Source organism: Elgaria multicarinata, chromosome 2, assembly GCF_023053635.1.
Source record: "Elgaria multicarinata webbii isolate HBS135686 ecotype San Diego chromosome 2, rElgMul1.1.pri, whole genome shotgun sequence".
In the NCBI taxonomy this organism is placed as follows: Eukaryota; Metazoa; Chordata; class Lepidosauria; order Squamata; family Anguidae; genus Elgaria; species Elgaria multicarinata.
The window spans coordinates 36952146-36978996 of record NC_086172.1 but is presented as its reverse complement, the minus strand read 5'-3'; the positions used below and the strand labels follow the sequence as shown (position 1 = coordinate 36978996).

At 43.2% G+C, this 26851-nt stretch overlaps 1 protein-coding gene across 1 annotated transcript in view; it reads right to left on the bottom strand.

Moving 5' to 3' along the window:
• Positions 1-18317, bottom strand: part of PDE1A (phosphodiesterase 1A) — a 168221-nt gene extending 149904 nt beyond the window's left edge. Inside the window, exon 1 of the mRNA XM_063116298.1 lies at positions 18079-18317. Coding sequence (XP_062972368.1) covers positions 18079-18185 — 107 coding nt within the window. The 5' untranslated portion in view covers positions 18186-18317. The remainder of the gene's footprint in view (positions 1-18078) is intronic.
• Between the last annotated feature and the right edge of the window lie 8534 nt (positions 18318-26851).

Sequence of the window (26851 nt, the reverse complement as noted above, 5' to 3'; positions counted from 1 at the left end):
AACAATACAAAACGCACTGTGAATGTACCGAAAATGCCCTGATGCGCTGTCTCTCTCCTGTTATCTATATTCCTGACTTCCTCCAAATCAAGTTATGTCCAGAACCTACTGAAGAAATTTCAATATACTGTTATTTCGTTGTTATTTTTCTTGTCACTACACATGTAGTCTGTACCATCAGATTGTACTGTATTATGACTGCTAGTTTAGAGTTCTTTCAAGTGCAATCAGGAGAAACAGCAAAGAGATGCTTAAAGTAGACCCATTGAAATGAATGGGGCTTAAGTTAGACTAATACGGGATACAACCCTATTAGTGCCTCTTGATTCCAATATAATTTATGAACGATAACTCTCATGGGGAAGACAAACAAGATAGGAGGACATCTGAGGCTTATCCATCTCCCCCATGCAAGTTCTTCTGGGATAGTAAAAGTAAAAGTGTAGAAGAAGGAGGAGGGGAGGAGGAGGAGAAAAGAAAGAAAAAGAAAAGAAAGAACAACACAAGGAGACTCACTCATGCACTTGCAAATATTTTGGGCTATACATGAAGCTGCTCTTAGACCACAACTGAATATCCACCTTTAAAACTTTTTCTCTACGTTTCCTTTTATTTTTTACATCCTTTTCTCTCTCCCTCTCCTTTCCCCAGCTTACGTCTTCTTTTTAAAATAACTTACAAAAATGCAATTCAATCAAGACCTATGTAGAAATATAATCTTCTCATTAACAGAACCCACAAAACAGTTGGAAACTCTACAAGATGGAATCAAAATCTATATTACATATTCAAAAGGATGATTGCTCCCAAAATAATCTCATCCCTCTTATTAGCCTCTCCAGAGTAAAAATTCTTGATTGCAAGATAATTGTTTCTCAAGGGCCTCCCACAACCATCAAGTAGCACTTCCCAATGGGATAATTAGCTCTCCTCCAACTTCAGTCTCCTCCCCCTCTCCACTAAACCCATTGCTGTTAAGAACATACATCTCAGCCCTAATCACTCCGTGTTGCAGGTTCCAGTGTGATCCTAGCTGATCAATACCCTTTGGTTCAAAAGAAATCAATCACAGTTCCCCCATCTTATTTTACTGCCTATTTAGTTACAGAGCACCTGCAGGAAATCCACCATTAAGATGCATTCGTTAGCTCACAGCAATTTTCCCCAACCAAGCACCCTCCAGAAGTGTTGGACTACAACTTCTATCATCCCAAGCCAGCAACCCAACACACCTGGAGGGCAACCAGTTAGGGCAGGTTGGCTGGTTTGTACCAATCTTTCACACCTGCCAAATGGAACCATGCTCTTCCAGTGTTATTAGAAGCAACACTACTTGAATTCTTAGGACCAAGCTACTCCATCAGGGGACTCATGTGGTTCAGCTCTACGCTCCATCCAATGAACATTTTCTTGAACCCTCATTACAGAGCACTCATGGAGTTTGCTCAGGTCCCTCACATGATGTCATCTGCCTCCCATGTGTCTTCCATCCCTTCTGGCCTTCCTTGCGCAACCAAAAAAACCCTCATTAAGTCCGAAGCATTTTTAAACATGGAATTGCTGCTCTCTCCTGCTGTGTGCAGGAGAAGCAGTGCCATTAGAGCAGCGGACTCAATGGACCTCATGCTCATTGGGTACTTCCTCTTTTGAAAGAGAAAGTAACTTGAGGAAGGAAAACACGGGCAGAGAAGCGAGGTAGGGAGCATGTTAACCCCCGGTGTTATGGAGCTTTCTGTCTTGCTGGACTGTACTACTTCATCCTATTGTGTACATGCACCAGGAGGAGGGACAGCTTGTGCAAGGGGGATTTAGCGCTTCATAAAGCAAGCCCCGAATCAAAAGGAAACACTCATTTCCAGAACGGGGCAGGTCAGAAAGGAACTCAACTGACCTCTCCCAATCTAGAAAGAAGTGTTTTGGATCATTTCGGAGCTTGCTTTAAGACATGCCAAATCCCCATTGCGCAAGCAGTCCCTCCCACTGGTGCAAATACAATCAACGGGAGCACAGCAGCCCTCACAGTGGGGAAATTACATGCTTATACACTGTCCTACATAAAAAATAAAAAATACTCCTGCAAATAGAAATGTATCATGTTGGGGAGGCCACCCAACATCCTTGGAGACCTAGTTTTCTGTTTGGTTCCTCAGGTCTTTGACTACAATCGGCCATTCAGAAGATTCCTTAAACCATGGTGGTTAAGGGTTTTTTGTTAACAGGGCCATTGTAAGAGTTAATCTAGCTCTATATCCATTTTAGGTTATACCTGTCAGATAGGATTGTTACATCATCATCATCATCATCATCATCGCTTTCAATGAATAAAACATTCTTCTTTCACCAAGCTTTTGTAGGTCTGGGATTGTTTCTCAGTAAATTTTATTTATTTATTTATTTATTTATTTATTTATTTATTTATTTATTACATTTTTATACCATCCAATAGCCGAAGCTCTCTGGGCGATTCACAAATGATATAGAATTGCTACTGCTGCTGCATTACTGACTGCTTGAAGTAATTTGCTTTGAAGGAATTGCTGTTATGATATTTCAGGGGAGGGGGGCATATTGCGAGTGCCTGTCATGGAAATGCAAATTATCAAACAAATGTTAAAACATCAAAGAGTAAATAAATATTCAACTTACTTCCAGTAGGTTTCATGTAGATTTTTACAAGGGTTTTTTGTCTTTCCTCACTGGGATTGTCATTGGCAGCTAGGAGAAACAGGTATGATTTGCAGGTGTGGCATATTTACATTGAAGAGAGCTCACTGCCAATGTTCTCTGAAGCACCTCAAAGCATGCACTGCAAACATGAAAAGTCTGTTTGGTTTTCTTCCTAAGAGGGAAGAAGGGCTGGAGCTCAGTGTCAGGTCACATGTTTTGCATGAAAACGGTCCTACACTCAGTCCCTGGCATCTCCAGGTGAGGTACGGCTGAGAAAGACCCTGGTCTAAAATCCTGGAAAGCTACTGAAACCTTGAGAGATGCTGTCACTCAGAGTAAATCTGGGGTCTCTGTGGTGCCCAGGGGGGACCTATGTGCCCACAGACACTGCTCTTAGTGCCCACCAAGTTCTCTACCCTGCCTAATTTTTATTAAATGTCTTAAGTTTTTTTTTTTTAAATTAAAACTGGAAGACTGGTATACTGCCCTTCAGCACTATCTGTATTTGGCATTTTTAAAGATGGTTTTATGTTTTGGAGCTCAGACTCCATTTCTGCCGTGCACTTGGGTTCATGGGGAAGTTCCTTTCTTTTCATGTCACCCAGTTTGCCTTCTGGGAAATAAGTGTTTAGTGACCAGCCATGCCCACTATGGTAGCCATTTTATGAATGGGCAAGCCACCAAGGCAGCCATTTTAGGAGAGTGTCCACAACACTGTCTCAAAATTCCAAATATGCCCACCTGAGGAAGACAGTACTAAGTTAGATAGACCAATGCCTGACTTGGTCATTAGGAAGGACTTGATGTTTCTATGTATGTAAGTTATTTAGTATAAAATAATTGAAAGGCAAAACAAGAAAAGAAAAATCCCAAATATAACATACCTCTTATTTGCCTCCTAAGGAATTATTGACCACAACTGGGCCTCCTGACTTTCTTCAGTGCAGCTAGGTAAGTAGCAAAGAGGTCACCCATCTCTCATATATAAATGCCCTATTCCACGAAGCATAACTTACATGATCCAATGCAGTAGACACCCAGAAGTGTCATCCTATTTACTGCTATACACCCTTTGAAATGTACCTCTAAAAGTTAAGTGAGTATGATACCTGAGACAGGGCCTTCTCTTCTGTGGCCCCCTCTGTGGAACATCTTCCCCAGGCAGATTCACAAAGTGCAACATCAGCACCCTTTGGACTGCACTCCCATTCATACTTACCTGGAAGTAAATCCCACTGAATTCAATAGGACTAGTTGACTTACATAGGATTGCTGCACTCCAGCCACCATGCATTGGATACTCGACAGCCTTCAAGTTCGGAAGCTGCCAACTATCTTCATAGGACTAGATCCTAAATCTGTACCCAACCCATTAAATACCAAGATTTCCAAAATTATCTCAAAACATGTACTAAGCTGATAGGGTTGCAAGAAGTAATAATTAAGGTAAAGAACTTGGGCCATCAAGATCTGGAACTGAACAGTTTTTTCTTAAGAAAATCAAAGAATACATAACCTAGGGTGATCATATTAGGGAAACCCAAAAAAAGGACACCTAATGGGGGGGGGCAGGAAAGCGCACTTTCTGGGGACTCTGGAAAGCACGTCATTCCCCCGCCATGCTAATGGCAGTCGCGATTGGAGCAAAGGAGGGAAAAGCATGTCATTCCTTCCCCTTGCCCCCCGCCCCCCTGCTTCCACCTGTCCAATCAGGGCCTTTTCTATAATGTCAGGGTAAGGGATGCTTTCCCCTTTAAGGCCCCAATTGGAGCAAGGGGGGGGGGAATGACCTGCCTCCGGAAAGCACGTCATTCCCCACCACCACGCTAATAGCTACCTTAAAGGGGAAAGTATGTCATTCCCAGACATTATTGAAAATTACAGAAAATCCCCCGATACCCAGGATAGAACAAAAACCCAGAAAAATCCAGGGGAAACCTGACAGTTGGTCACCCTACATAACCCAGATTGGCTATAGCCAATCCCATCATCATCATCATCATCAATTATTATTTGAGAGCCTATAGAAATATTTTTTATCCAAAAGATGGCATGGTACATTTTATGCTTGCATAGATGATGAATAGCCAAATTTATAAAGCATATTGAAGCAAAACCATTTCGTAGAGCTTGATCTGCATACCTCTCCCCTATTTTTCTTCATTTGCCATCATTATGGAACTAATTGTTATTCCCTCATATTGTTATGTAAATTAGAGGCAATCTAGCAGGCTGCAAAAGGCAATGTTCTGTTCAGTGGTATGCCTGTTTGCTGTTTCCCAACAAAGAAGCCATTTTGACTTGAGACGGTGTAACATGCAATCCTGTGCAAAACCAAGCCGATATAATTACTGTATAAGACCATGCTATGCTCTGAAGCCTTGTTTGGGTTTTTTGAACTTCCCAGGCTACATCAAAAATTAGAACTGTCTCCCTGATCAACAGCATGTAATCCATAATGTGATCCCCATAACTATTGCTGTGGCTGCTAATGTTCAAGGGTGTGGAATGCTCTCTCCGCCTAAGAATGTTGCTCTAGCCCAGCATTACCCAATGTGGTGCCCTCCAGATGTTCTGGACTGTGACTTTCATCAACCCCTGCCAGCATTAGCCAATGCCTGAGATGATGGGAGTTGGAATCCAGACCTCTGGAAAGCACTATTCTGGGGAATGTTGCTCATGCCTAACATGACAGATGGTCTTTGCAGTGAGACAGCACATTACGCAAATTTCCCAGCAGTTCTGAAGCCCCAGTTATATTCATTTACTTTACTGGATGTGTGAAATGCATGTCTTACTGATTCAGCTACACAGATCTCTTCCAGCGTTGCCAACTGTGTGATGTGGCAGCCATTATTACAGTGATGGGCTACTTGTGGTCCTCCAGGTGTTTTGGCCTACAACTCCCGTCAGCCCTAGCCTGGTAAGGGATAATTACAGTTGGTCTCCAAACACCACTCCAAACACATCTGCAACAAGATGTTTGTGCTCACTCAAATCAAAACAACCAGTGCAAATTATTGAAGGTATCAGAGATGTGCCCTCTGCAATTGGCACTGGGCTTTTGCAAAGTGACATAAACACTAAACAGTTTGAGCTTTTATAGTAGGAATAATGTGCACATCAGGCATTTTATATTTTATTCATTGGTTGATCGCATGCATATCCAACCTTTCTTTAATGGAACTCAAGGTGGCATACAGAGAGCTCCCAGGCAAACTGGAAGGGCCATGCTTAGCCTCCGCACAGTTATTGCATCATGTGCTTTAAATTCAGACCATGCCTTCAACGTAATTTGGCACCAGAAAGTGGTCTCTCATCCTCCCAATTTTGATAGCATACCAATTCAAGCTAGATTGGTCACAGGATTCACATCAAGGTGAATTTGGGGGTTCCAACATGGTAGCAAGGATTCTATTAGATTACAGATGGTCGTCTCTGAACTATAGTATACTACTATATCGTCCATAACTCCATATCGTCTCTGGATGTTCCCACTCTGGGCTGCACTTCATCATGGGCTAGAGCATGGGTGTTGAGCTTCTTTCAAACTGGTGGTTGTATTCCAGTGGTGGTTGGGCCCAAAAGCAAAAGGGGCAGGGCCAAACATACCAGCCTAGTTTAACCTGAAGCTCTTTCTGCCGGTATCTAAGCCTTTGGAGAGACATTTCAACCTTTTAGAATAGGGGGGAAACCGGGCAACAGCTGGGAAACCACCAAATGATCATTGGTTGAGGGGAAAGACGGTGTGGCCACCTGGGGACCCCCAAAGGGTGAGATTGAGACCCCAAGCAGGCAAGATGGGGCCCACGGGCCTAAAACCTGACATTTAGAGCCACTGCGTGCCGCCATGAATGCAGTTCTCACGGCACAATACAAAACACACAAAACAGGAATAGGTACATGTGCCTTTAGAACAATCTGAGGCCTTTAGAACAATCTTTCCCTGACTGGTCCCATCCCATCAGCCCTGATCATTGGCCATGCTGGCTGAGGTTGATGGGAGGGCACCAAGGGCTGTGGCTGATGGGAGGGCACTTGGTTGGGGGATGCTGCTTTACAGTAATAAAATAGCTGCAATGCAAATGGAATGAAACAGAAAACGATGGATGAGATTAATTTTGCACGGAAAGCCCATTATCACAATAAATTGATTCTACAATAGAGTTCTTTTTGGAGGTTTTGCATCTCTTTAATTAAAACTAACTAGCTGGAGAGGTCCACATTAAAGAAGATAGAACACATCCCGATAAACTGTCTCGATAGTAAACAGATATAATACACAGGTCAGCCTTAAAGTTCAAAAGCTCTAAAAATTCAAAAGCTCTCAAGTTCAAAAACTCTGTGCTTGTGTCAAAAGATGTTATAGTATGTTGAAAGGTTGAACGTGACCGCCAGTGCCCAAAGTACCATTTTAATAAACATTTATTAAATTGATAATTATTTACACTAATTTGCTCAGAAGCAAGATATGCCAGAAGGTAATGTCAAGACATGATTTGCAGATTTCCATTAATTCTAGGTAAATACAACACTCAAGATTAACTTGATATTGAGGAAGGTGCTCAAAGGATCAGAGGGGAACAGGTGATTAAATTTACAGGAACATTGACACAGCTGCTTTCTTGGAATTGCCAGAGAATCACCATCCTTGAATTCAGTATGCCTTTAGAATGGAATCAAGATATCAGAAGGGAAACCAAGGCCAGGAGTGCTTCCAGACGAAGCCTTTATTGTGCAATCGTCCTGCCTCATTCATGGACTTTGACAGGGGCCCTGATCTTGCCAACTTCTATTTGCAAGCATCCTGTATTTTTCCATCACTTTCCCCATCATTATTCTTTCCACACATACAAAACATGGTGAAAAGGGAAAAGACTTAATAGCTGCACAATATATTTTGACTGGTAGCACTAGGGGCCGGCCATTTGGAAGCACCTAATATTAAGAGAAATTTAGGGCATAAACAAGAAGCACAAATTATGCAATCTAAAGTTCAGACATTGTTTGATCTTTATTATGATACGCGGAGAGAGCACAGACATCTCAAATTATTGTCTTCTGCTTTAAAACATACTCAATTAGTTTCTAGTTGGTGATTCTCCTAAAAAAAACCCTATCATTTGTTCTAATAGCAAAACTATCTGTGATTGTTTACCTGCCAATGGAAGGATGCTATTGATTGGTTAAGGGGTGATGACTGGGCTCACTTCATAAACAGTCAAATTTGACAATGGTTAGGGATATATTTAACCAAAGGATTATCTGTTTTTTCAAAAATGAGTAACTGCAAAAGAGATATTCTAGTCTTTTTAATCAGAACTGTAATGCTCCATTAATGAGTTGGTTTTTTAAAAAAACAAATGATACTGGCTTGATTATAGTCCAGTGTTTATTTTTTTTTAACAAACATTAAAAAATGTTTATTTCTTACAAAATTAGCCACTTATCAAGGAGTACGCCCCATTGAACTCAATGGGACTGACTTCTGAATAGACATGCACAAAACTGTGCTGTTGAGCTGTAATCATATGCTCACTTATTTAAGCCGCATTGAAGTCATAGAGCTTACTTCTGAGTAGATATGCGTATGATTCCACTGTTTAAGGCTGCAATCCCATGCCTACTTATGTGGAAGTAACTCCCACTGAACTCATTGGGGATTACTTCTGAGGATACATGTACAGGAATGCACTACAGTATATTTATTTAACAATATTTATGAATTGGTAACATTAAAAAAACTAAGCAATGTGCAAATAGTGCAGGTTATATAAAAAAATACCATATATTATAACTGTATTCTGGAGACAAGGTGACCTTTCTGGAAATGCTTGTTGGAACAAGTATGGTGTCTGTAAGCAAACACAGAAGGGTCGGTCTAATTTGTACTAGTAGGGAGTTCCAGAGAATGGGTCCTACTCCAAGCCATCATGGACCTCTAAAGTTTTAGGCACCACCAGGAGGGTATCACCTGATGAGCACAGCAATCTCACAGGTAGATAGGGGGGCAGGTGATCTCTTAACTATCCTGGTCCTAAGTTACATATAAAACCTACCACAGAGTATACTTAAATAGACAAAGAGAAGGAAGATACATTAATATTAATATATTTTCATTTCAGGACCTATCCATACATATTATGAAAAAAATGGTATTACAACAACATTATTTTACACTATGGCCATTTCTACACCTGCCTTTTCCCCCAGGATCATCCTTGTGCATCCAAATGACACACAGGGGATCCCGGGAGCAGGCAGGGACGATCTCTCCATTTTCCTGGGATAATCCTTAGGTGTAGAAAGGGCCTATGTCTAAGTGGAAAGGATGTTTTCGGAAGTAGAAAACTGCAGCAGTGGGGAGGTGGGAGTATCATTCCTCTATTGCTCTCAAATTGTGTGATTCATCTCCTGGGAGTGGTGCTGAATTGTCTTCTTGTTCCACTTACGTTAGAGGGAAATTAGTCCTGAGCTAAGTTAGGATGCTGCCAAGCACATGTAAAAGAATCCCTGCATCAGTGGTCCATTCTTCTCAGTCACAGTAGAGTAAATCTTCTGGTACTTTTGTCAGCTCATGTAGTGGCCCTCAAGTGTGTGTGTGTGTGTGTTAAAAATGTTTTGTGTCAATGTGCATGTATTTTTTTTATCACAACAAATGGAGAATGATGATATGGTCTGATTAGTTGCTAAAATGTAAATAATGTTTATTGCATTTCTGGACTGTAATGATTTTTTTTCTTTTTAAAAATGCAGTCAACTCTTCTTCTTAATATTAGGTGTTTATTCACCTAACACACCTTTCCCCAGTCTGGAGTCCTACAGAATGACAACTCCCAGAATTCCTGACCATTGACCATGCAGAACTGATGGAAGGTGAAGTCCAAAACATCTGGAGGGCACCAGATTTGGGAGGCTGATCTATCAAGATGGCCTTGCTCAAGGCCATTGCAGTTTCTGATACCGGATACTGCTGCAAGGATCACACTCATTTGTTTTGATTGGTCAGATGGGTCAGCAAGGATGATTGGGAGCTGGGAGCTCCAGGGGAACATGATTGGCCAGGAAATTTAAAAAGGTCAGGAAGGCATCTGCTAGTGGATGGGAGAGGGAGAGAGAGATGGCATTTTTGGTGATTAGCTGAAGGGAGTAGTGCTCAGAGCTGGGAAAAGAGAAAACCAGTCGGAGAACTCTTCTGGTGGAAGCCCAGTTATACAGCATCCATTCCTGGCTGGGATGGAGTTTAGGGGAACTGAATCAGGGGGGAGCTATTATGAAAAAAGGCTCTCTTGTTAGGTATGGCAAACAAGGATATATGCTATTTAAAACTGGAATTGTGGCAGGAAGTCTCTGCAGGGTTCCTCCATAGAGTCTTATTCAAATATTTGTGTGTGGACGGGGGGATACTATGAGTTGTAAGAATTGGTGTCAGTCTTCTGGATTTAGCTCCCTCCCAATATGTTACTTTATCCAGTAGGGTAGTGGGTGCACCTTATCTCTGTTGCACATATATATAAATAGATGCACACAGTAAGCCACCATGCAATGCACAGTTGGCCATTTTCCATGCTACGGAAGCTTATTTTGAACTATAAGACAATTACACTTTTCAAGTCTATTATTTTATTGGATTACATTTCTATTTAATTTATACCTTTCTTCCAAAAGCTAAGGGCAATGTAGGTAATTCCCCCCTTTTTTATCCTCACAACAGCCCTGTGTGGTAGGTTAGGCTGAGAGGTAGTGGCTGTGAGCGCCCAGTGAAAAATGATATCTTCTACCCAGAAACAGAGAAGCCACAAGAGACTCCTGGCATGAAAACAACACCGAAGGAACATAACATGACAATATTGATGCAGTCAAGTACATATGCAAATAAGATTTAAATACTTTCAATGCTTAAAAGTCTGGTTTGAAATGTGTCATCTGGACATGCAAAACAGTTTGTATACATTAGCAATTCCTCTTACTAATCCCCCCTGATGTGGTTGGGCTATGGGAGATTTGATCTCTGACAGGCTCATCTACACCAAGCAGGATATTCCATTATGAAAGCGGTAGGGAAGCGGTATATAAAAGGCAGGAGCCACACTACTGCTTTAGCAGTATTGAAGTGCACTGACAACTGTTAGGGCCCATTGACACATACATATACTGCTTTCATACCACTTTTATAATGTTATATCCTGCTTGGTGTAGATGTGTCACAGGCCCCAACAGTTGTCAGTGCACTCCAAGACTCTCGATCATGCACTGGTTATCTCTCGGTTGGACTACTGCAACCTTCTTCTCTCTGGCCTTCCTTCGTCTCACATCAGTCCGCTGGTCTCTGTCCACCACTCTGCCGCTAAGATCATCTTCTTGGCCCGCCGCTCTGACCATGTCACTCCACTTCTGAAATCTCTTCATTGGCTCCCAATTCACTCCAGAATCCAATATAAACTTCTCCTGTTGACCTTCAAAGCTTTTCACGGTCTAGCTCCTGTCTATCTCTCCTCTCTCATCTCACACTATTGCCCCGCTCGTGCTCTCCGCTCCTCTGATGCCATGCTTCTCGCCTGCCCAAGGACCTCCACTTCCCTTACTCGGCTTCGTCCTTTTTCTTCTGCTGCCCCTTACGCCTGGAATGCTCTTCCAGAACACTTGAGAACTACTAACTCAATCACAGCTTTTAAATCTCAGCTAAAAACTTTTCTTTTCCCTATAGCTTTTAAATATTGAGTTTGTTCTGACTCTATACTGTTAGCTTCACCCCACCCGGTGCCTGTTTACACTTCCCTGTGCCTGTTTGCATTCTCCTTCTCTCCTTATTGTTTACTACAACTTTATTAGATTGTAAGTCTATGTGGCAGGGTCTTGCTATTTACTGTGTATAATCTGTACAGCACCATGCACATTGATGGTGCTATATAAATAAATAAATAAATAAATAAATAAATAATAATAATAATAATAACAGTAGTGTGGCTTCTGCAGTGCACTTCAATACAAAGCCGTAGTGTGGCTCCTGCCTTTTATATGCCACTTTCATACAGCTTTCATAGTGGAATATCCTGCTTGGTGTAGATGAGGCCACTGCCTGTAAGAGGGATGACACTGCTCCCAGGTCCATGCAAAGGCGTCCAGCAGATGGTTGCTCACATCTTAATTTTATTAATTGTTTATAATTGATTAATTATAGCAAGAATTACCCTGAGTGATGTCTGGAAGGAACACAGCAATAACAGAACTTCTTAGAAATTAAATTACCAAAGCTTTTGGCTTCAGCAATAGATGAGAGTGTGACATCTTGGCATGAAAACGACACTGCAGGAACTTAACAAGAGGATATTGATGCAGTCAAGTAGGAATGCAAGTCCTCTGCCAGCTTCGTGGAAGATGACGTTTTCTGTCCACTGATATATACTTGGGGTAGAGGAGTTTGGTGTGTGTGTTTTTGTCCCTTCCACACCCATTCTAGACAGATATGCATTGTAGACTAAATCTATTACTATTCAAAGACAGAGACGTGACATGTTTATACATCCCTACTTGAGACACCTGTTTGGGGATAATCAATATGTAAGCTGAAATGCAAGCATGCTTCAAACTGGACTGTTAACAGGAAAAAGCACAGCAATTCATTGCCAGAGGTGGATATTAGATAGCAGCATTTAAAAAAAACAACCCACTGTTCTCTCTGTAAAATAAACCACTGACCTGAGATGTTAAAAGCCGAATTTAACCAACTTGCAAGCCAGAGAAATTGGCACATTCTCACCTTCTGGATAGCCAATAAACATTCATGAAACCTTGCTATATAAAATCACCACTGAGTTATAGGAACTGCAGGACTCGTGGGAGGAAATTGTTATCAGAAAAGAGCTGCTGTTAGCATCACAGTTCACAATTACGGCTTTCATTTGCTCTCCCAATGAGATCTTTGGAGAAGCGTGCAGGATTGAACACTGGCTTTGGGTACATACAGATGTACATTGCTGGAGAAGCGCATTCACCACATTGGGAACAGATGTACTATTTCCTGTGCAGTATCTTAAGTCAGGCAAAACCTTCTCCCAGTTTGCAGCAGGAAACCAGCTGTGTATAGCACTGATTGGCTGACATTCGCAACGTCACCAACCCTCCTCCTGCCTGTGGAGAAATGCTGGGATTCTTTTATTTTTAGGAAATTTTTAACAATGCATATTCTGTTTTAATTCAATTTTATGTATTTAATCGTTTATTGTTGTTCCCCGCCCTGATCAGAATGGAGTAGCGGGTAAGAAATAAAATAATAATAATAATAATAATAATAATAATAATAATAATAATAATAATAATAATTAAATGGAATGTAAACTGAATTAAAGTTCTTCCTGCAATTGAAAAATAAATAAAAGAAAGAAAGATAGCCCACCTGAAGACTATGGTGGAGGGAACAAGGCAGATGGCCAAGATCCATATTCCAAGCACTAAACATATTGTACAAGCTGGGCTTGTGCTACGGGAGGGGAGGGGGGAAATAACAGAAAATCCTGTTTAAAGGAACATCCGTATGTACCTTTGTAATTCCTGTTCTATGTCTAAGTGGAAGTGAGCTCTCTTTATAAGATAAGGAATTACCTATTCCTTACTCATTTATATATCAATCACAGGGAGCTCTCCAAGAGCCAGGACTATTATAGACAACCCTTTTTCTTAATTTGATAGATTCTCACTGGTATTTCATAAAACCAATCAATATGCTGCTACAGTATTTGTCCGATCTGTCAAATATCCTCTTTGTGTGATTTTAAAATCTGCACAATTTACTTTTTAAAACCTACTACATTAAAACACACACACACACACACACACACACACACACACACACACACAGAGTAAATGCATCTAAATGAGCCCCTGAAAAGCATTGAAACACAAGTAATCCAACATAAGCGGCCATTACAAGAGACATGGATTTCTGCCCCTTTGTGTCCCTTTCCCTCACTTTTCCATCATACCTACAGCAGGGGTGCATGACCCACATGCAGCCCTTGCCTACTTCCCGTGTGGCCCATGAAGCTATGAGAACTCTGCCTAGAGTTTTAGTACTTGCGTGTGTGAATGTATCTGTGCCTGCCCACGTGTACACATGCACGGCCCTGGCACCCCAGCAGACACCCAATGCAGCCCTTGGGGTGGAAAAGGTTGTGAACTCCTGACCTAAGGGGAACTTCCCTTGAACCCAGTGTGGTGTAGTGGCTAAAGTGTTGGACTGGGAGTCAGGAGATCCAGGTTCCAGTCCCCACTCGGCCACGGAAACCCACTGGGTGACTTTGGGCCAGTCACAGACTCTCAGCCCAGCCCTACCTCACAGGGTTGTTGTTGTGAGGATAAAATGGAGAGGAGGAGGATTATGTACACTGCCTTGGGTTCCTCAGAGGAAAAAAGGCAGGATATAAATGCAACAATAAATAAAATAAAACCCCTCATGCATCAAAAGAAATCAGATTTCAACATCAATATTCTACACAAAGCAATGCACTATGTGGTGTTAACGTACATTATAGTTATTATACGTGTGAACAACACACTATCAATTCTTATAAAATGGAAATCAATATTATAATGGTAACAGCATCTTATGTTAATGCTTATAAATGGAAACCAAATGCTGGCTAATAAGAAAAACCCATGCTAATTATAACAAAACAGATATATATATATATAAAGATGTACTAGAATCATTGGAAGCCAGCAAAAGTGAAGTGCTTTGGAGAAGTTGCTGCTTTTAAAACTCTAGTTGGAAGACACATAAAGTTGCCAGGTCTCCAGCAATCCAAAGCCTGACAGTGAAAGGGGTGGGGCTTGGTGACATCATGACTCCAGGCCTGCCAACAGCACACAAGTGGGCTTGCACCCTTTCCCATTTTTTCTTCTCCTCTGTAGCCCCAGGTCCTCCCCCAAAATCTACTCCAGGGGTTCCCCAAACCTCCATAGCAGATCTGAGTGGGCTGTGGCAGGTTGCAGGAAGAGGGGGAATATGTTTTGCTGGCAGATGCTGTTTTTGTCGGCGGGTAGACACAACTGGATTTCACTCAGGGTTGGTAATTCTTGATTATTATTATTTTAAGGAAAGGAAAGGAACCTCTCGTGCAAGCACTGAGTCATGGAGGGACTCTTGGGGGGATGCCAGCTTTCGCTGACTTTTCTTGGCAGGCCTTATAGTGGGGTGGTTTGCTGTTGCCTTCCCCGGCCGTGATTACCTTTCCCCCAGCTAACCGGGTACTCATTTTACCGACCTCGGGAGGATGGAAGGCTGAGTCGACCCGAGCCAGCTGCCTGAAACCAGCTTCCGCTGGGATCGAACTCAGGCCGTGGGGAGAGTTTCAGCTGCAGAAACTGCTGCTTTACCGCTCTGTGCCACACGAGGCAACTATTTTAAAAAATGGTAATTATTTGAGCTTCAGAGCAAGGTCCAATGTTAAAGGGGCAGAGCCCAGTGATAAAGGGGTGGAGGTAGGTTGCCATTGACAGGGACATGCCTCTGCTGCAAATCCAGAGCAAAGCTACAGATGGCAAATGCACGTCAGTACCTTGCTCACAGCAAAAAGTCATGGTAAGTCGCTGACTTTTTAAATTCGGAGCTTCGAGGGAATGCCCTGGGACAGCTCTGCAATGGCGGCTTTGTCATATAAATGACCTATCGCCACTGCGGATCCATTCCGGGGTTTTCCCCTTTTGAAGACAAGCCCTAACTAGGATGGCACTGGTCTTGAAGGAAGAGCCAGATGGGTGTCAATCTGAACTTTAATATATCAGTCTCAACCTGCCTTCAAGACATTCCCCTGCCACATGCACAGTTTCTGATGTTATCCTGGTTTCCCCATACTTCCCTAAAAAGATAATATCCCTGTCCCAGCTGTAGTCTGCAGTATGGTTCTGGTTCTGTATAGGAAAGCGCTCTCTTGGCATAGTGCATCTTTTCTGCAGCTTTTACCACCAGTTTTTCCACAGCCATGTTCTTCCACCTCTGCATGAGTTAAACAACAACTTTACTAGATCACCTTTCACCACTCTGTAATGATTTGCTTTATTTTGCACATTGTGGAGGTCCAGAAAATATCAGAACAGAAGAGCCACGCTGGACCAGGGGTCCATCTAGTCCACCACTCTGTTCACACAGTGGCTAACCAAGAAGTTGGATATGCAATAGCACCCTTCCACCCATGTACCCCAGCAACTGGCATTCATAGGCATACTGCCTTTGATGCTGGAGGTAGCATATACCATCAAGACTAGTAGCCATTGATAGCCTTCTCCATTAATTTGTCCAATCAGCTTTTTAACACCATCCAAATTGGTGTCCATTGCTACATTTTGTGGTAGTGAAATCCATACTTTGACTATATGCAGTGTGAAGAAGTCCTTTTTCTTAACTTTTTACAGAGAGTACACATTTTAAAAATAAATAGATCCATTTCCACTGACTTCACTGGGGATACCACCCCCTTTAGGAACAACAGATTGGGGGAGAGGGCATAATCCATCCTGCAGATGGGTTGGACTATAACTCCCATCATCCCCAGTCAGGAGAATGTAGCCCAATACATGAGGAGGGCACCATATTAGGGGAGGCTGATCTATATTTCCTCAAACAACTTCACTGAATCTTTATTTCATTTAAGCATACACTTCCTCCTTCCTGCTCTTAACAATGTACATAGGATCTGCCTCAGCCTTTGACATTCAGCATTTAAAATTCTGCCCAGCCCCCATTCCAAGGCTAATTCCAAGCAATTTACGCAAATGATGGCAACGTCTTTTGATTTAAGCCTTTGTAACAACGTATGTTAATGAGCTATTACATTTCATAGCTTTAGGACTTCGTCTGAGTAACAGACTATAGCTTGATTCGCGGTCTCTCTACATTTGATGGCTGGAAATATGGACCGGCTCCATTGAAAAGCATTGTGAGGTGATGCAGGGGGATATTTTGCATGGGGTGTTGTAACCCATGACCTCTCATTCACACTCTGCAAGTCATCTCTTGATATTGCAGTCATCCATGGATGTACTTGAATGTGTGAAGTGTGTTGTTGTTGTCTTCAGTCATGCGGCAGATAACACAGAAATAGAGCTTCGGCTATTGGGCGGTATAAAAATATAATAAATAAATAAATAAATAAATAAAATGCTTCTCTTCTACAAGAGGGGATCCTGTAAAACAATGAGCTGGTTTGTACAATCATGGTGTAGTTAACAAGCCACAGTGACTTGTTAACCCCGCAGCCCATGCCAGCTGGATTTTCCTAATTACCCTCGCTGGAGTGGCTTGGTGTGTTGTCTGAACCCAGGCAGCATGACTTGTTTGAAGAGGCAGCAACCCTCAATTAACCCATGGACTGTTGTGGGATTATTTGAGGGTTGCTGCCCCTCCCCAAACAAGCCATGGCCCCAGGTTCAGAGGACATGGCAAGTTGCACCAGCAAGGATAATTAGGGAAATCCATCCAGCACCCAACCAGCACACGCGGCGGGGGAAATAAGCCACCATGGTTTATTTCCCTTGCTGCAATGATGCAAGCTTTCCCATAATTCCCAAGCTTTGTTCCCAAGACCCCACTTCAGAGGTTCAACCCCTCCGTGTGCATACTCCCTTCTGCTCCAAGGGGTGAGGACCACACACTGTCCAGCCAATAATTTTGTCCTTTCCTTAACATCTGTATGTTGTAATATTCTGTTCCACCCATGCTTTTTTGTTGTTGTTCATGCTTGTAGGGCTACAGTAAGATCCTGAATTTTATTTCCTGCTCCTGGCCTCCCCTGCATTCTTCTTCCACCCAACTCCTAGGAGAAGTCAGGTTAGGGCATCCTGCTTTGAAAGAGTCCATAAAACAGCTTCTGAGATTATCATGTGCTGAGCTGATAGTTACAGAGAGAGAGAGATAGACAGACAGACAGACAGATAGATATAGATAGATAGATGAGAAGAATGCACAGAAAACAATGAACATGCCTCATCTGCACAGTGAGCAATTAAAAAACTACTACTTTAAAAGCGACCCTACTTGAGTACGCTTTCCTAGATGTATCACCATGCCCAAAAGCACCTGTGTTCACTACCAAAGGACCCACGTCTTCTAGTGATGTTGCTGCCACTCACCCAACACTGACTTAGACAGCAACTCTTAGGGAGGAGGGGAACCTCCCAATGTTCAAGAGGTACATATGTCAAGATGCTGTGTGTGACTTCCTTGCTGCCCCACACATGCTTTATGCAAAGTAAACAGTTCCACAAACCCTACCCAGCATTCCCTCCCGCTTTACCCTACACATCAAAGGACATACGGATTGGAAACGGCTTGCCAGTCCATGCCTTAGTCATGTTCGGAAGTGACAGCTGCTTTCCGAAAGACAGCAAAATGAAGCGAAGAGGCAGTGTACTCACATTCCTTTCAGCCGTTGCCACATTTTCTCCGTATGCCCTCCTATGGGGTACTTTAAAGGAGCGCTGTCCATTCCCCGGGTTGTCTCGGTAGTACCTGTGGAGCCCATGGTTGTAATTGTCCTGCAGTTAATAGAATTAAAGTCAGGCTCAGCAGCAAGGAGGAAAAGCTGTCTTCAGTCCACCGCAAATGCCAGAAGATCCACACATGTTAGACAGCAGCTGCTCTTTCCTTTCTCTCTCTCTCTCTCTCTCTCCTTCTCTCCTAAAAAACCAAGCCAAAACAAAAAAAACCTCTATCAGGATTACAGAGCAGAGGGAAACTCCTGTCTCAATTGCTTATTCATTTGGGTAGCTGAAGCCACACTCTGGCCATCCGGGGGATCCTCTACATCAGCCCCTTATGCACACAGCTCTTCTGACCTCAACGAAAATTAATCCATACCAGTGAGGCAGCAAATGTATCACTGACTGTTGATGCTCTCTCTCTCTCTCTCTCTCTCTCTCTCTCTCTCTCTCTCCTCCCCCACCCTGCTACTTTTCCACCACTCGTCTGTGGTGCAGTTCAGTTGCAGGAGTTCTGTATACTGAAGCACAGTTGTTTTCTCAAAAGGTACAGGAATCTCTGGCCATGCCGGAACAAAATGTGAGCCTCGAGAGTGGTCCAGGAGAGAGAAGGATGCCTGCTCTCTGCTGTTGGCGAAGCAGGATGCAATCAGGGAGCAGGTGGTAGAAGCTAATCCCGGGTCCGCGCCCGCCCTGCCGGGGATGGGGTGGGGGCAGACATGTGCCCAAATGCCACCGCTTTCACCCCTTCAAGTTTATCCTGAATTGCTTCTCGAGGAACAAGAAGTGTCTTGCGGACCGAACAAACAGAAAGCCAGCATCGCTGGTGTGTGCAGATCCCCTGCGTAAAGGAAATTAGAAAGCTCCACAGGTTGCCATTGAAGGAGCAGGCTCTAATTGCGACTATTCACCTTCTCCTAGCAACTCAGCACAGGAGGTAGCTGTCAAATTAACCCATTGAAAATACAGCAGCTGCAACGCGGGCTGCTCAGTGACTCCTTCAGGACAGCAGAATGTGTGACTCCAAAAAGGAAAGAAAAATGAATGCTGAATTTTAGTGCTTGCCAAAGGAAGTGGAGCTGGGGGGGGGGGGAGAGGGAGAGATATTAACTGCGCAAATAAAAAGCAAACTGAGTGAGAGCTAATTGTTCTGCCAGTCCTGAAAGAGAGTGCCAAGTCTCCATCTCTGAGCCAGCCCCAGGTTTTCAGCTGCATGGGCAAAGCTGAAGGTGCTGGAAGAAAGAAGCTTACAGCTCTCCTTCCTGTATTTGTCATCTTCTTTGTTCACAGGTACACCTGACCGTGGCTGGAGGATCAACATTGGAGCTGTAGCTTGAATATTTATATCATGTTCAACTTGACTTCGGAATAAATACAATCCTATTTTATCACAAAGAATAAATCCAATACGCAGGGGAGGGCAACTTGTGGCCTTCCAGATATGTTGGCCTACAGCTCCCATCAGCAAAGCCAGTGGTGAGGCGTGATGGGAGTTCTAAGTCAAAATATCCAGAGGGGCACCCCGGCACTACAACAACATCAGTGATAATAAGTGGTAGATTCCAGAAAGGTAACAAAATATATCGTTTGGTCAACCCTCCCATAGTAGTGGAGACAACTGGAGGGGAATATTCCATTTTCATGAATTAAGATGCTTTTGCAAAATGAGATTATTTACATCCTCATTTATATTGCACATGTATCAAGCACCAGCGGAACCTCCAGGTTCAGAAGCAGTATGCTTCTGAATTGTCATTGCTGGGAACAACAGCATGAGAAGGCTATTGTGCTCATGTCCTGCTTGTGGGCTTCCCATGGATAGCCTCGGCTATTGAACGGTATAGAAATATAATGAATGAATGAATGAATGAATAAATAAATAAATAAATAAATAAATAAATAAATAGGTACCTGACTGGGCACTGTGGGAATGGACTAAATAGGCCTTTGGTCTGACACAGCAGGGCTCCTCTTATGCTCACATTAAAACTACTTCACTCACTGTTATCTCAGGCCTTAGCTAGACCTAAGGATTATCCCAGGCATAGAATCATAGAATCATAGAACAGCAGAGTTGGAAGGGGCCTACAAGGCCATCGAGTCCAACCCCCTGCTCAATGCAGGCAAATGGAGTGGTTGTCCCTGCCTGCTCCCGGGATTCCTCGTGTGTCTTTTGGATGCACAGGGATGATCCCGGGGCAATCCCGGGATATAGGCCTGGTCTAGCCATGGCCTCAGTAATTCTCATAACTGGCCTATAAATTAGGCCAATGTTATTATCCCCATATTGCAGTTGGGTCAAGGGCAGAGAAGATGCTAAGTGAATAGAAGTCAACCTAGTCAGTTCATCGCTGGGTGAGATTTGAACCAGGGACTTCTTGATTCACAGGTAACACTCGAATCATTACATTACACCAGCTAGTCCTGTAAACAAGAAATGGAATGTGTTGAAAATGACCCATTCTCTAGATACCATTGATTTCCATAGAAAATCAGTGGGAAGTTGAGCTGTTCCCTTTGACTGGATCGTGGTTATACTTTGCAATCCGAATGTTTATCTTATTCCTTGTAATTGTTTACCTCCCAAACGTCACCCACGCTGCAATGAATCAGCACATTTCAAATCATCATTTTACGCCTTTGAGCTTTCATTCGCAATAACTTTTACAAAGCGATGTTCCGTTGAACATCATGATTCAGGCCAATAGATTTAACTCTTTAAAAATGCACTAACCTCAAATAGGTAAAGTAAGACCTGCAGGCGGCACCCAGCCCACTAAGTCTTTTGCCCCAGAACATTTTTTTCAGCCAGTATGAATGGGGCAAGATCTACACTACCGCTTATTTAAAACAGGTTGTCTTGTGTCTATACAATTTCTGCAGACATTGTTACAACCCCCTGAGGAAGGCCTAACAGAAAGCAAGAGGCCGAAACACGTTGGGCTTGTTCACAATAAAGTTGTCCACAACATTTCTCCCTTTTTCTTGAACAAACCGCAGTATTCAACATTAAATTGGAAAGAGACCATGTGCCCTGATAGACAGAAGAGCTTTCGCTTACTTTCACAACTCTGTCCTCTGTTGACAAGCGGAGATCGAGGCAGACTCCGGAAGTGGTTGCAAGGATCTGAAAGCCACACATTAATGCACAAGACCTCACAGGACAGGATCTAGCCCCCATTCTGGGCACAAACAGAAAGAGATCACTTCAAGGCATTGTTGGGCTTCCTTCCACTGCCCCTTTTTATGACCAGACAGGGTCTGAGCACACATCGTGCCAGTTGCCTATCAGTGTGTGCAGCCATTACTTGGATGGAAAGTCAGTGTGTGCCTCCCGTCAAAGGCTCTAGTGGGCCTCCTCTGGCTCTCAGCCCACCCTGAGTCAGAATAACCTACGCACAGAGCCCTGGGGCCTTTGGGGACCACTGGCTTTTTTATGGAAAGTCTACATGAAGCTCTGGTTTAAAAAACAGCAGAACACATTATCATATGCACATGGCATGGTGTGCAAGCCATCAGTCAGAGAAGAGGGAAAGGGCTGGTGCCCTATGCAGAACCTCTTCCATACATGCATGAGAGTGTGATTCATACCCACAGTTTTTCATAGTGATCTCCTATAACAGGGATGGGGAACCTCTGGCCTGCAGGCCTAATCACACCCACCGAGGGTTCCCCACCTGGCACATGGAGCCTCTTTGGATTTCTCCTTATAGGATCTTGACTAGTGTGAGTCATGTCTGTGAGGTTCTGTGCATGTAATAATCTTTCCAACGCTTATATCTTTCAGTTTCACAATATTCCTGTTAAATTTAGAAGTTTTGCAAGGGATACTTCTTTTATCTGAAGAATGCACGTAGCGTTTCCTCCCCTTGCTCAGTCTGCAAAGTAGCTAAAAAAACCTGAACTCATCAACTCCAAGTCAGCAATATGCTGCTGCATCTAGATCCAAACAAAGATAATTATGTTCAAAGAATGGAATATATTTTAGAACAACTTTTACGAAAAGAGGATGTCAACAAGTTAATATCTGTCCATTGTTGTTGGATACTGAAAAATATTTTTGAGCTGCTTCTTTTTATCTCCATTGCTTTCTGACAAAGCAGTATTTATGTTAGAATCATAGAGTTGGAAGAGACTTTCAGCTCCATCAGATGAGCATTTTATTGCATGCTTATTACTGGGCATTCATGGATTTTCACAGGTCCCTCTCACAACATTGTCTGCCTCCCACATGCCTCCTGGCCCTTCTAGCCTTCTTTGCATGACAAAAAACTACCCCAGTAATTTTGACTTATTTTTAAAGATGGAAGTTTAACAGATTTTAAAGATGGAAGTTCTCCTGCTGTGTGCAGGAGAAGCAGCACAATCAAAATGGCCCACTGAATGGGCCACTTGCAAATTGTTTACTTCCTCTTTCAAAAGAGGAAGTAATGAGGGACAAACATGCGGGTGGAGAGGCGATGGTAAACAAACACATTCCTCCCCCCCCCCCCCCGTGTAATGTCCTTGAAGAACATTCAATCCAAGCCCTCCTCAAGGCAGGCTCAGTAACGCTGGCTGCATTAGCATCCCTGCTTCATGGCTATCTAGCCTTATGCCAGCTAGCCAAGGTCTACAGCCTCCAACCTGCACCAACACTTGATTCTGAAACGCTCTTAAAAGTCTCTGTGTGGCACACCAGACTGTCAGGGCTCAGCTACAGCCATCTCTGAGTTGTCTTCAGTCTAACTCTGTCTCTAAGATATGTGCCAGCCAGCCAAAGCTGCAAATCTATCTATATTTCTTGAACATGCACTTCAAACGTTCTGCATTGCATGCCATCAGTGCGGATGGAGCCTAGCTCACAAATGAATAAAGTGAAGTTGAAGGGAAGGGATAGCGAAGCGAAGCAAAGACATGCCAGGTTCCAACATCTGCAGCAACAAGACATCAGCAAAGATGAGAGCCTCTCTCTTGACTGGCACCTCACTGTTAGTCATGAGAGTTTTTCTCTAAGGATGACCCTTCATTGCCCATGATGTGAAACTCTGAGAAAAAGGCCTCTGACCCATTCTGTTTTGCCCTGTGGGCCACTTTGACTGACGTCTCCTTTCTCACCTTTTGACTGTGGACACCCCTCTGCTGAGCTCCCGGTGCCCGACTGCAACAGGAAAGGTGCCCTGCTCACCTAGGACTTCTTAGCTAAAACCTGGAGATCCCTGTGATGCCAAGGGCTGAAACTGTTCAAAGTGCAAGACCCCAAAGAGGAGGTTTGACAACCTGAGCTTGACGGATATGGGTCCAGCAATTTTTAAACAAAATAATTTTAAAATCTGGAACTTAAAAAAAAACCTTAAAAATCAACGGATAGACAGATGTGCTTTAGACTTGGTATGGCTAAAGCCCTACTTAAGAACTATAATGGTGCCAAGTTTCATCTCTTTACCTTTAAATATAACATTTTTAAAAATAATAATTTTAAAACCTCAAAATTAAACAAAATTCCTAAAAACCAACAAATGAACAAATCTGCTTCAAATATGGCATGGCTAAAGCCCTACCTAAGAGCTATCATGGTGTCAAGTTTCATCTCTTTAACTTTAAAAGTGATGGAGCTGTAAGTGTTTTTGTTAATTCCCATTAAAGTAGAGCTGCCCTTTGGGTGGGGAGGATGGGAAAAATCCAGATTTTTCTTCAAATTTCATAATTCCCTCCCCTTCCCAATATAGCATTTGCTTTTTTTTGCAGCCAAATCACTCTTCTGCCAAGACGCTTGTTCATGCACTGGTTATTTCTCGGTTGGACTACAGCAACCTTCTTCTCTCTGGCCTTCCTTCTTCTCACATCAGTCCGTTGGTCTCTGTCCACCACTCTGCCGCTAAGATCATCTTCTTGGCTCGCCGCTCTGACGATGTCACTCCACTTCTGAAATCTCTTCATTGGCTTCCAATCCACTTCAGAATCCAATATAAACTTCTCCTGTTGACCTTCAAAGCTTTTCACGGTCTAGCTCCTTCTTATCTCTCCTCTCTCATCTCACACTATTGCCCCGCTCGTGCTCTTCGCTCCTCTAATGCCATGTTTCTCGCCTGCCCAAGGGTCTCTACTTCCCTTGCTCGGCTTCGTCCCTTCTCTTCTGCTGCCCCTTACGCCTGGAACGCTCTTCCAGAACATCTGAGATCCACAAGCTCAATCGCAACTTTTAAAGCTCAGCTAAAAACTTTTCTTTTTCCTAAAGCTTTTAAAACTTGATGTTGCTCGGACTTTATACTGTTAGTTTTACCCTACCCTGTGCCTGTTTACCCTACCCTGTGCCTGTTTGCATTCCCTTCCCCTCCTTATTGCTTTACTATGATTTTAGTAGAATGTAAGCCTATGCGGCAGGGTCTTGCTATTTACTGTTTTACGCTGTACAGCACCATGTACATTGATGGTGCTATATAAATAAATAAATAAATAAATAAATAAATAAATAAATAAATATAACTGTTGTCTCATATTCAGATTGTGATCTACAACAATTCCAAGATCCTCCTCACATACAGTTGCTTCCCAAAATTCCATTTCCCCAAAAGAAGAAAAGCCTCAGTTGACTCCAATGGAGAGTCCCCTGCCCTTTTAAAGCTATTTGCCACAGCTGGAGAGCAGCCAACACAGTTTTCCAGAACATCGCCCACCCAATGTCTCTCTCTGAGGAGTTCTCAGAGTGAGGCATCAGGCAGGGGGTCTCTCTGGGAAGCCCTGCTGTGTTTTCCCCTGCAGCAGCGGATGCTACAGCACGAGAGTGTCTGCCATGGCTCTCCAGAGAGACTGTTGGCTGAAATGCCTCACTTGGAGGGCTCAGAGCGAGGGATTCTGGGTGAGGAAGCCTCTTCTATCATGGCACAGGCAGCTTCCAGGGCAGAGCTGGTGTCAGACTATTTTGTGCCCTAGGCAAGGTGAGCTACTTGCACCCACCCACCCACCAAAAAATGCCAACTTTGATTTTTAAGAACAGATGTTTTGTAGAAAAAATAAAAAGCACAAAATTTGAACTTACTATGGTTCCCCCCCCCTTAAAACAGCTATAAAACTGTGACCTTTAAAGGTCAGTACTGCGCCCCTCTGAGGTCTACGCAGTTGGCCTAATGGTAGTACCGGCCCTGTTTTAGGGCCACTTCCCTGCTAATGCCTCACTCTGAGGAAAGACCCCTCAGAGTGAGTCACTGAGAGGGAGGTAGGAAGTGGCCAAGTGGGGTGGGGTGGGGTGGAGGAGGGAGAAGCGTTCTCCTGCCTCAGAGGGTGGAAAGCCTTGTGCCAGCCCTGCTAACGGAATGGTGTAAAATGATGCAGATTAAAGAATGTTACACTAGCCTAGGATTTTAACATACTGCATGCAGAATCATGCCGGGTATAGTGCTAATACCATGGTTAAAGTTCAACAAAGTGAGAAATTTAGACAGACAGATCAGTGTTCATGATGACAATGATTAGATTAACTAAGAGTTAAGAGTGACACAAGCTGCCAACTCAAATGGCACTAACCCAATTAATTAAATAAACAGTAGAAATGAATCAATTGTCTTTCTAAAGAGGATACAAAAATGAAGGAAAAAAATTAAAATCTAGCATGATAAGGGAGCATGACTTCCCACCCACCCCCTTCATATTCCTATCTTTTATAAATGGAACAGGAAGGCTGAAATGCTATCCTCTACACGGGCCTGGGAGTACATCCCATTAAACTCAATGGGACTTACTTGTGAGTAGATATGCCTAGGATTGCTCTGCCTTCAGCAGAAACTATCCACCAGTTTTCAGAGGCTTGTCCAGTCATGAGAGCTGGACAAGAAACATTACATGGATTTCCAAGTAACTTTCCCCTGAGAAGGAGCCTTGTGTGGCGCAGAGAAACTCTCCCCACGGCCTGAGTTCGATCCCAGCGGAAGCTGGTTCTCAGGCAGCCGGCTCAGGTCGACTCAGCCTTCCATCCTTCCGAGGTCGGTAAAATGAGTACCCAGCTAGCTAGGGGAAAGGTAACTGCGACTGGGGAAGGCAATGGCAAACCACCCTGCTACAAAGTCTGCCAAGAAAATGTCAGCGAAAGCAGGTGTCCCTCTAGGAGTCATCAATGACTCAAGTGCTTTGCATGAGAGGTTCCTTTCCTTTCCTTTCCCCTGAGAGAGGTCAGGAGGGGTCACTTCATCCTTTCCCTGTCTGTCTGTCTTTGGAAAATCAGCCATCTCACTTTTTTTGTCCCCTTCTCTTGATGGGAAATGTTAGAGGCACCTATGTCTTTTCCTCCATTAAAGGAAACACAACTTGGGAAAGAAACGTTCAGAGCAAAAGAGCTAACAGGAGAAGGCTTTAATTCTAGGGTGACCATATGGAAAGGACGACAGGGCTTCTGCATTTTTAATAGTTGTATAGAAAAGGGAATTTCAGCAAGTGTCATTTGACCAAATACAAGAGAGGGCAGGGCTTCTGCTGCTTTAACTGTTGCAAAGAGGGAATTTCACCAGGTGCTGCATGCATACAAATGACACCTGCTGAAATTCTCTATTCTATACAACTGTTAAAGATACAGGAGCCCTGTCCTCCTTTCCATATGGTCACCCTATTTAATTCCCTCCCCACCCAGCATTCCTCTAGTTTTACTTGGAGTCAACAGTGGCTGCTTTTCATTTTAAAAAGCAAAGGAAACCTTACATGGAATTCTGCATAACATGTAGTTTAGCTCTTAGGAGTAATT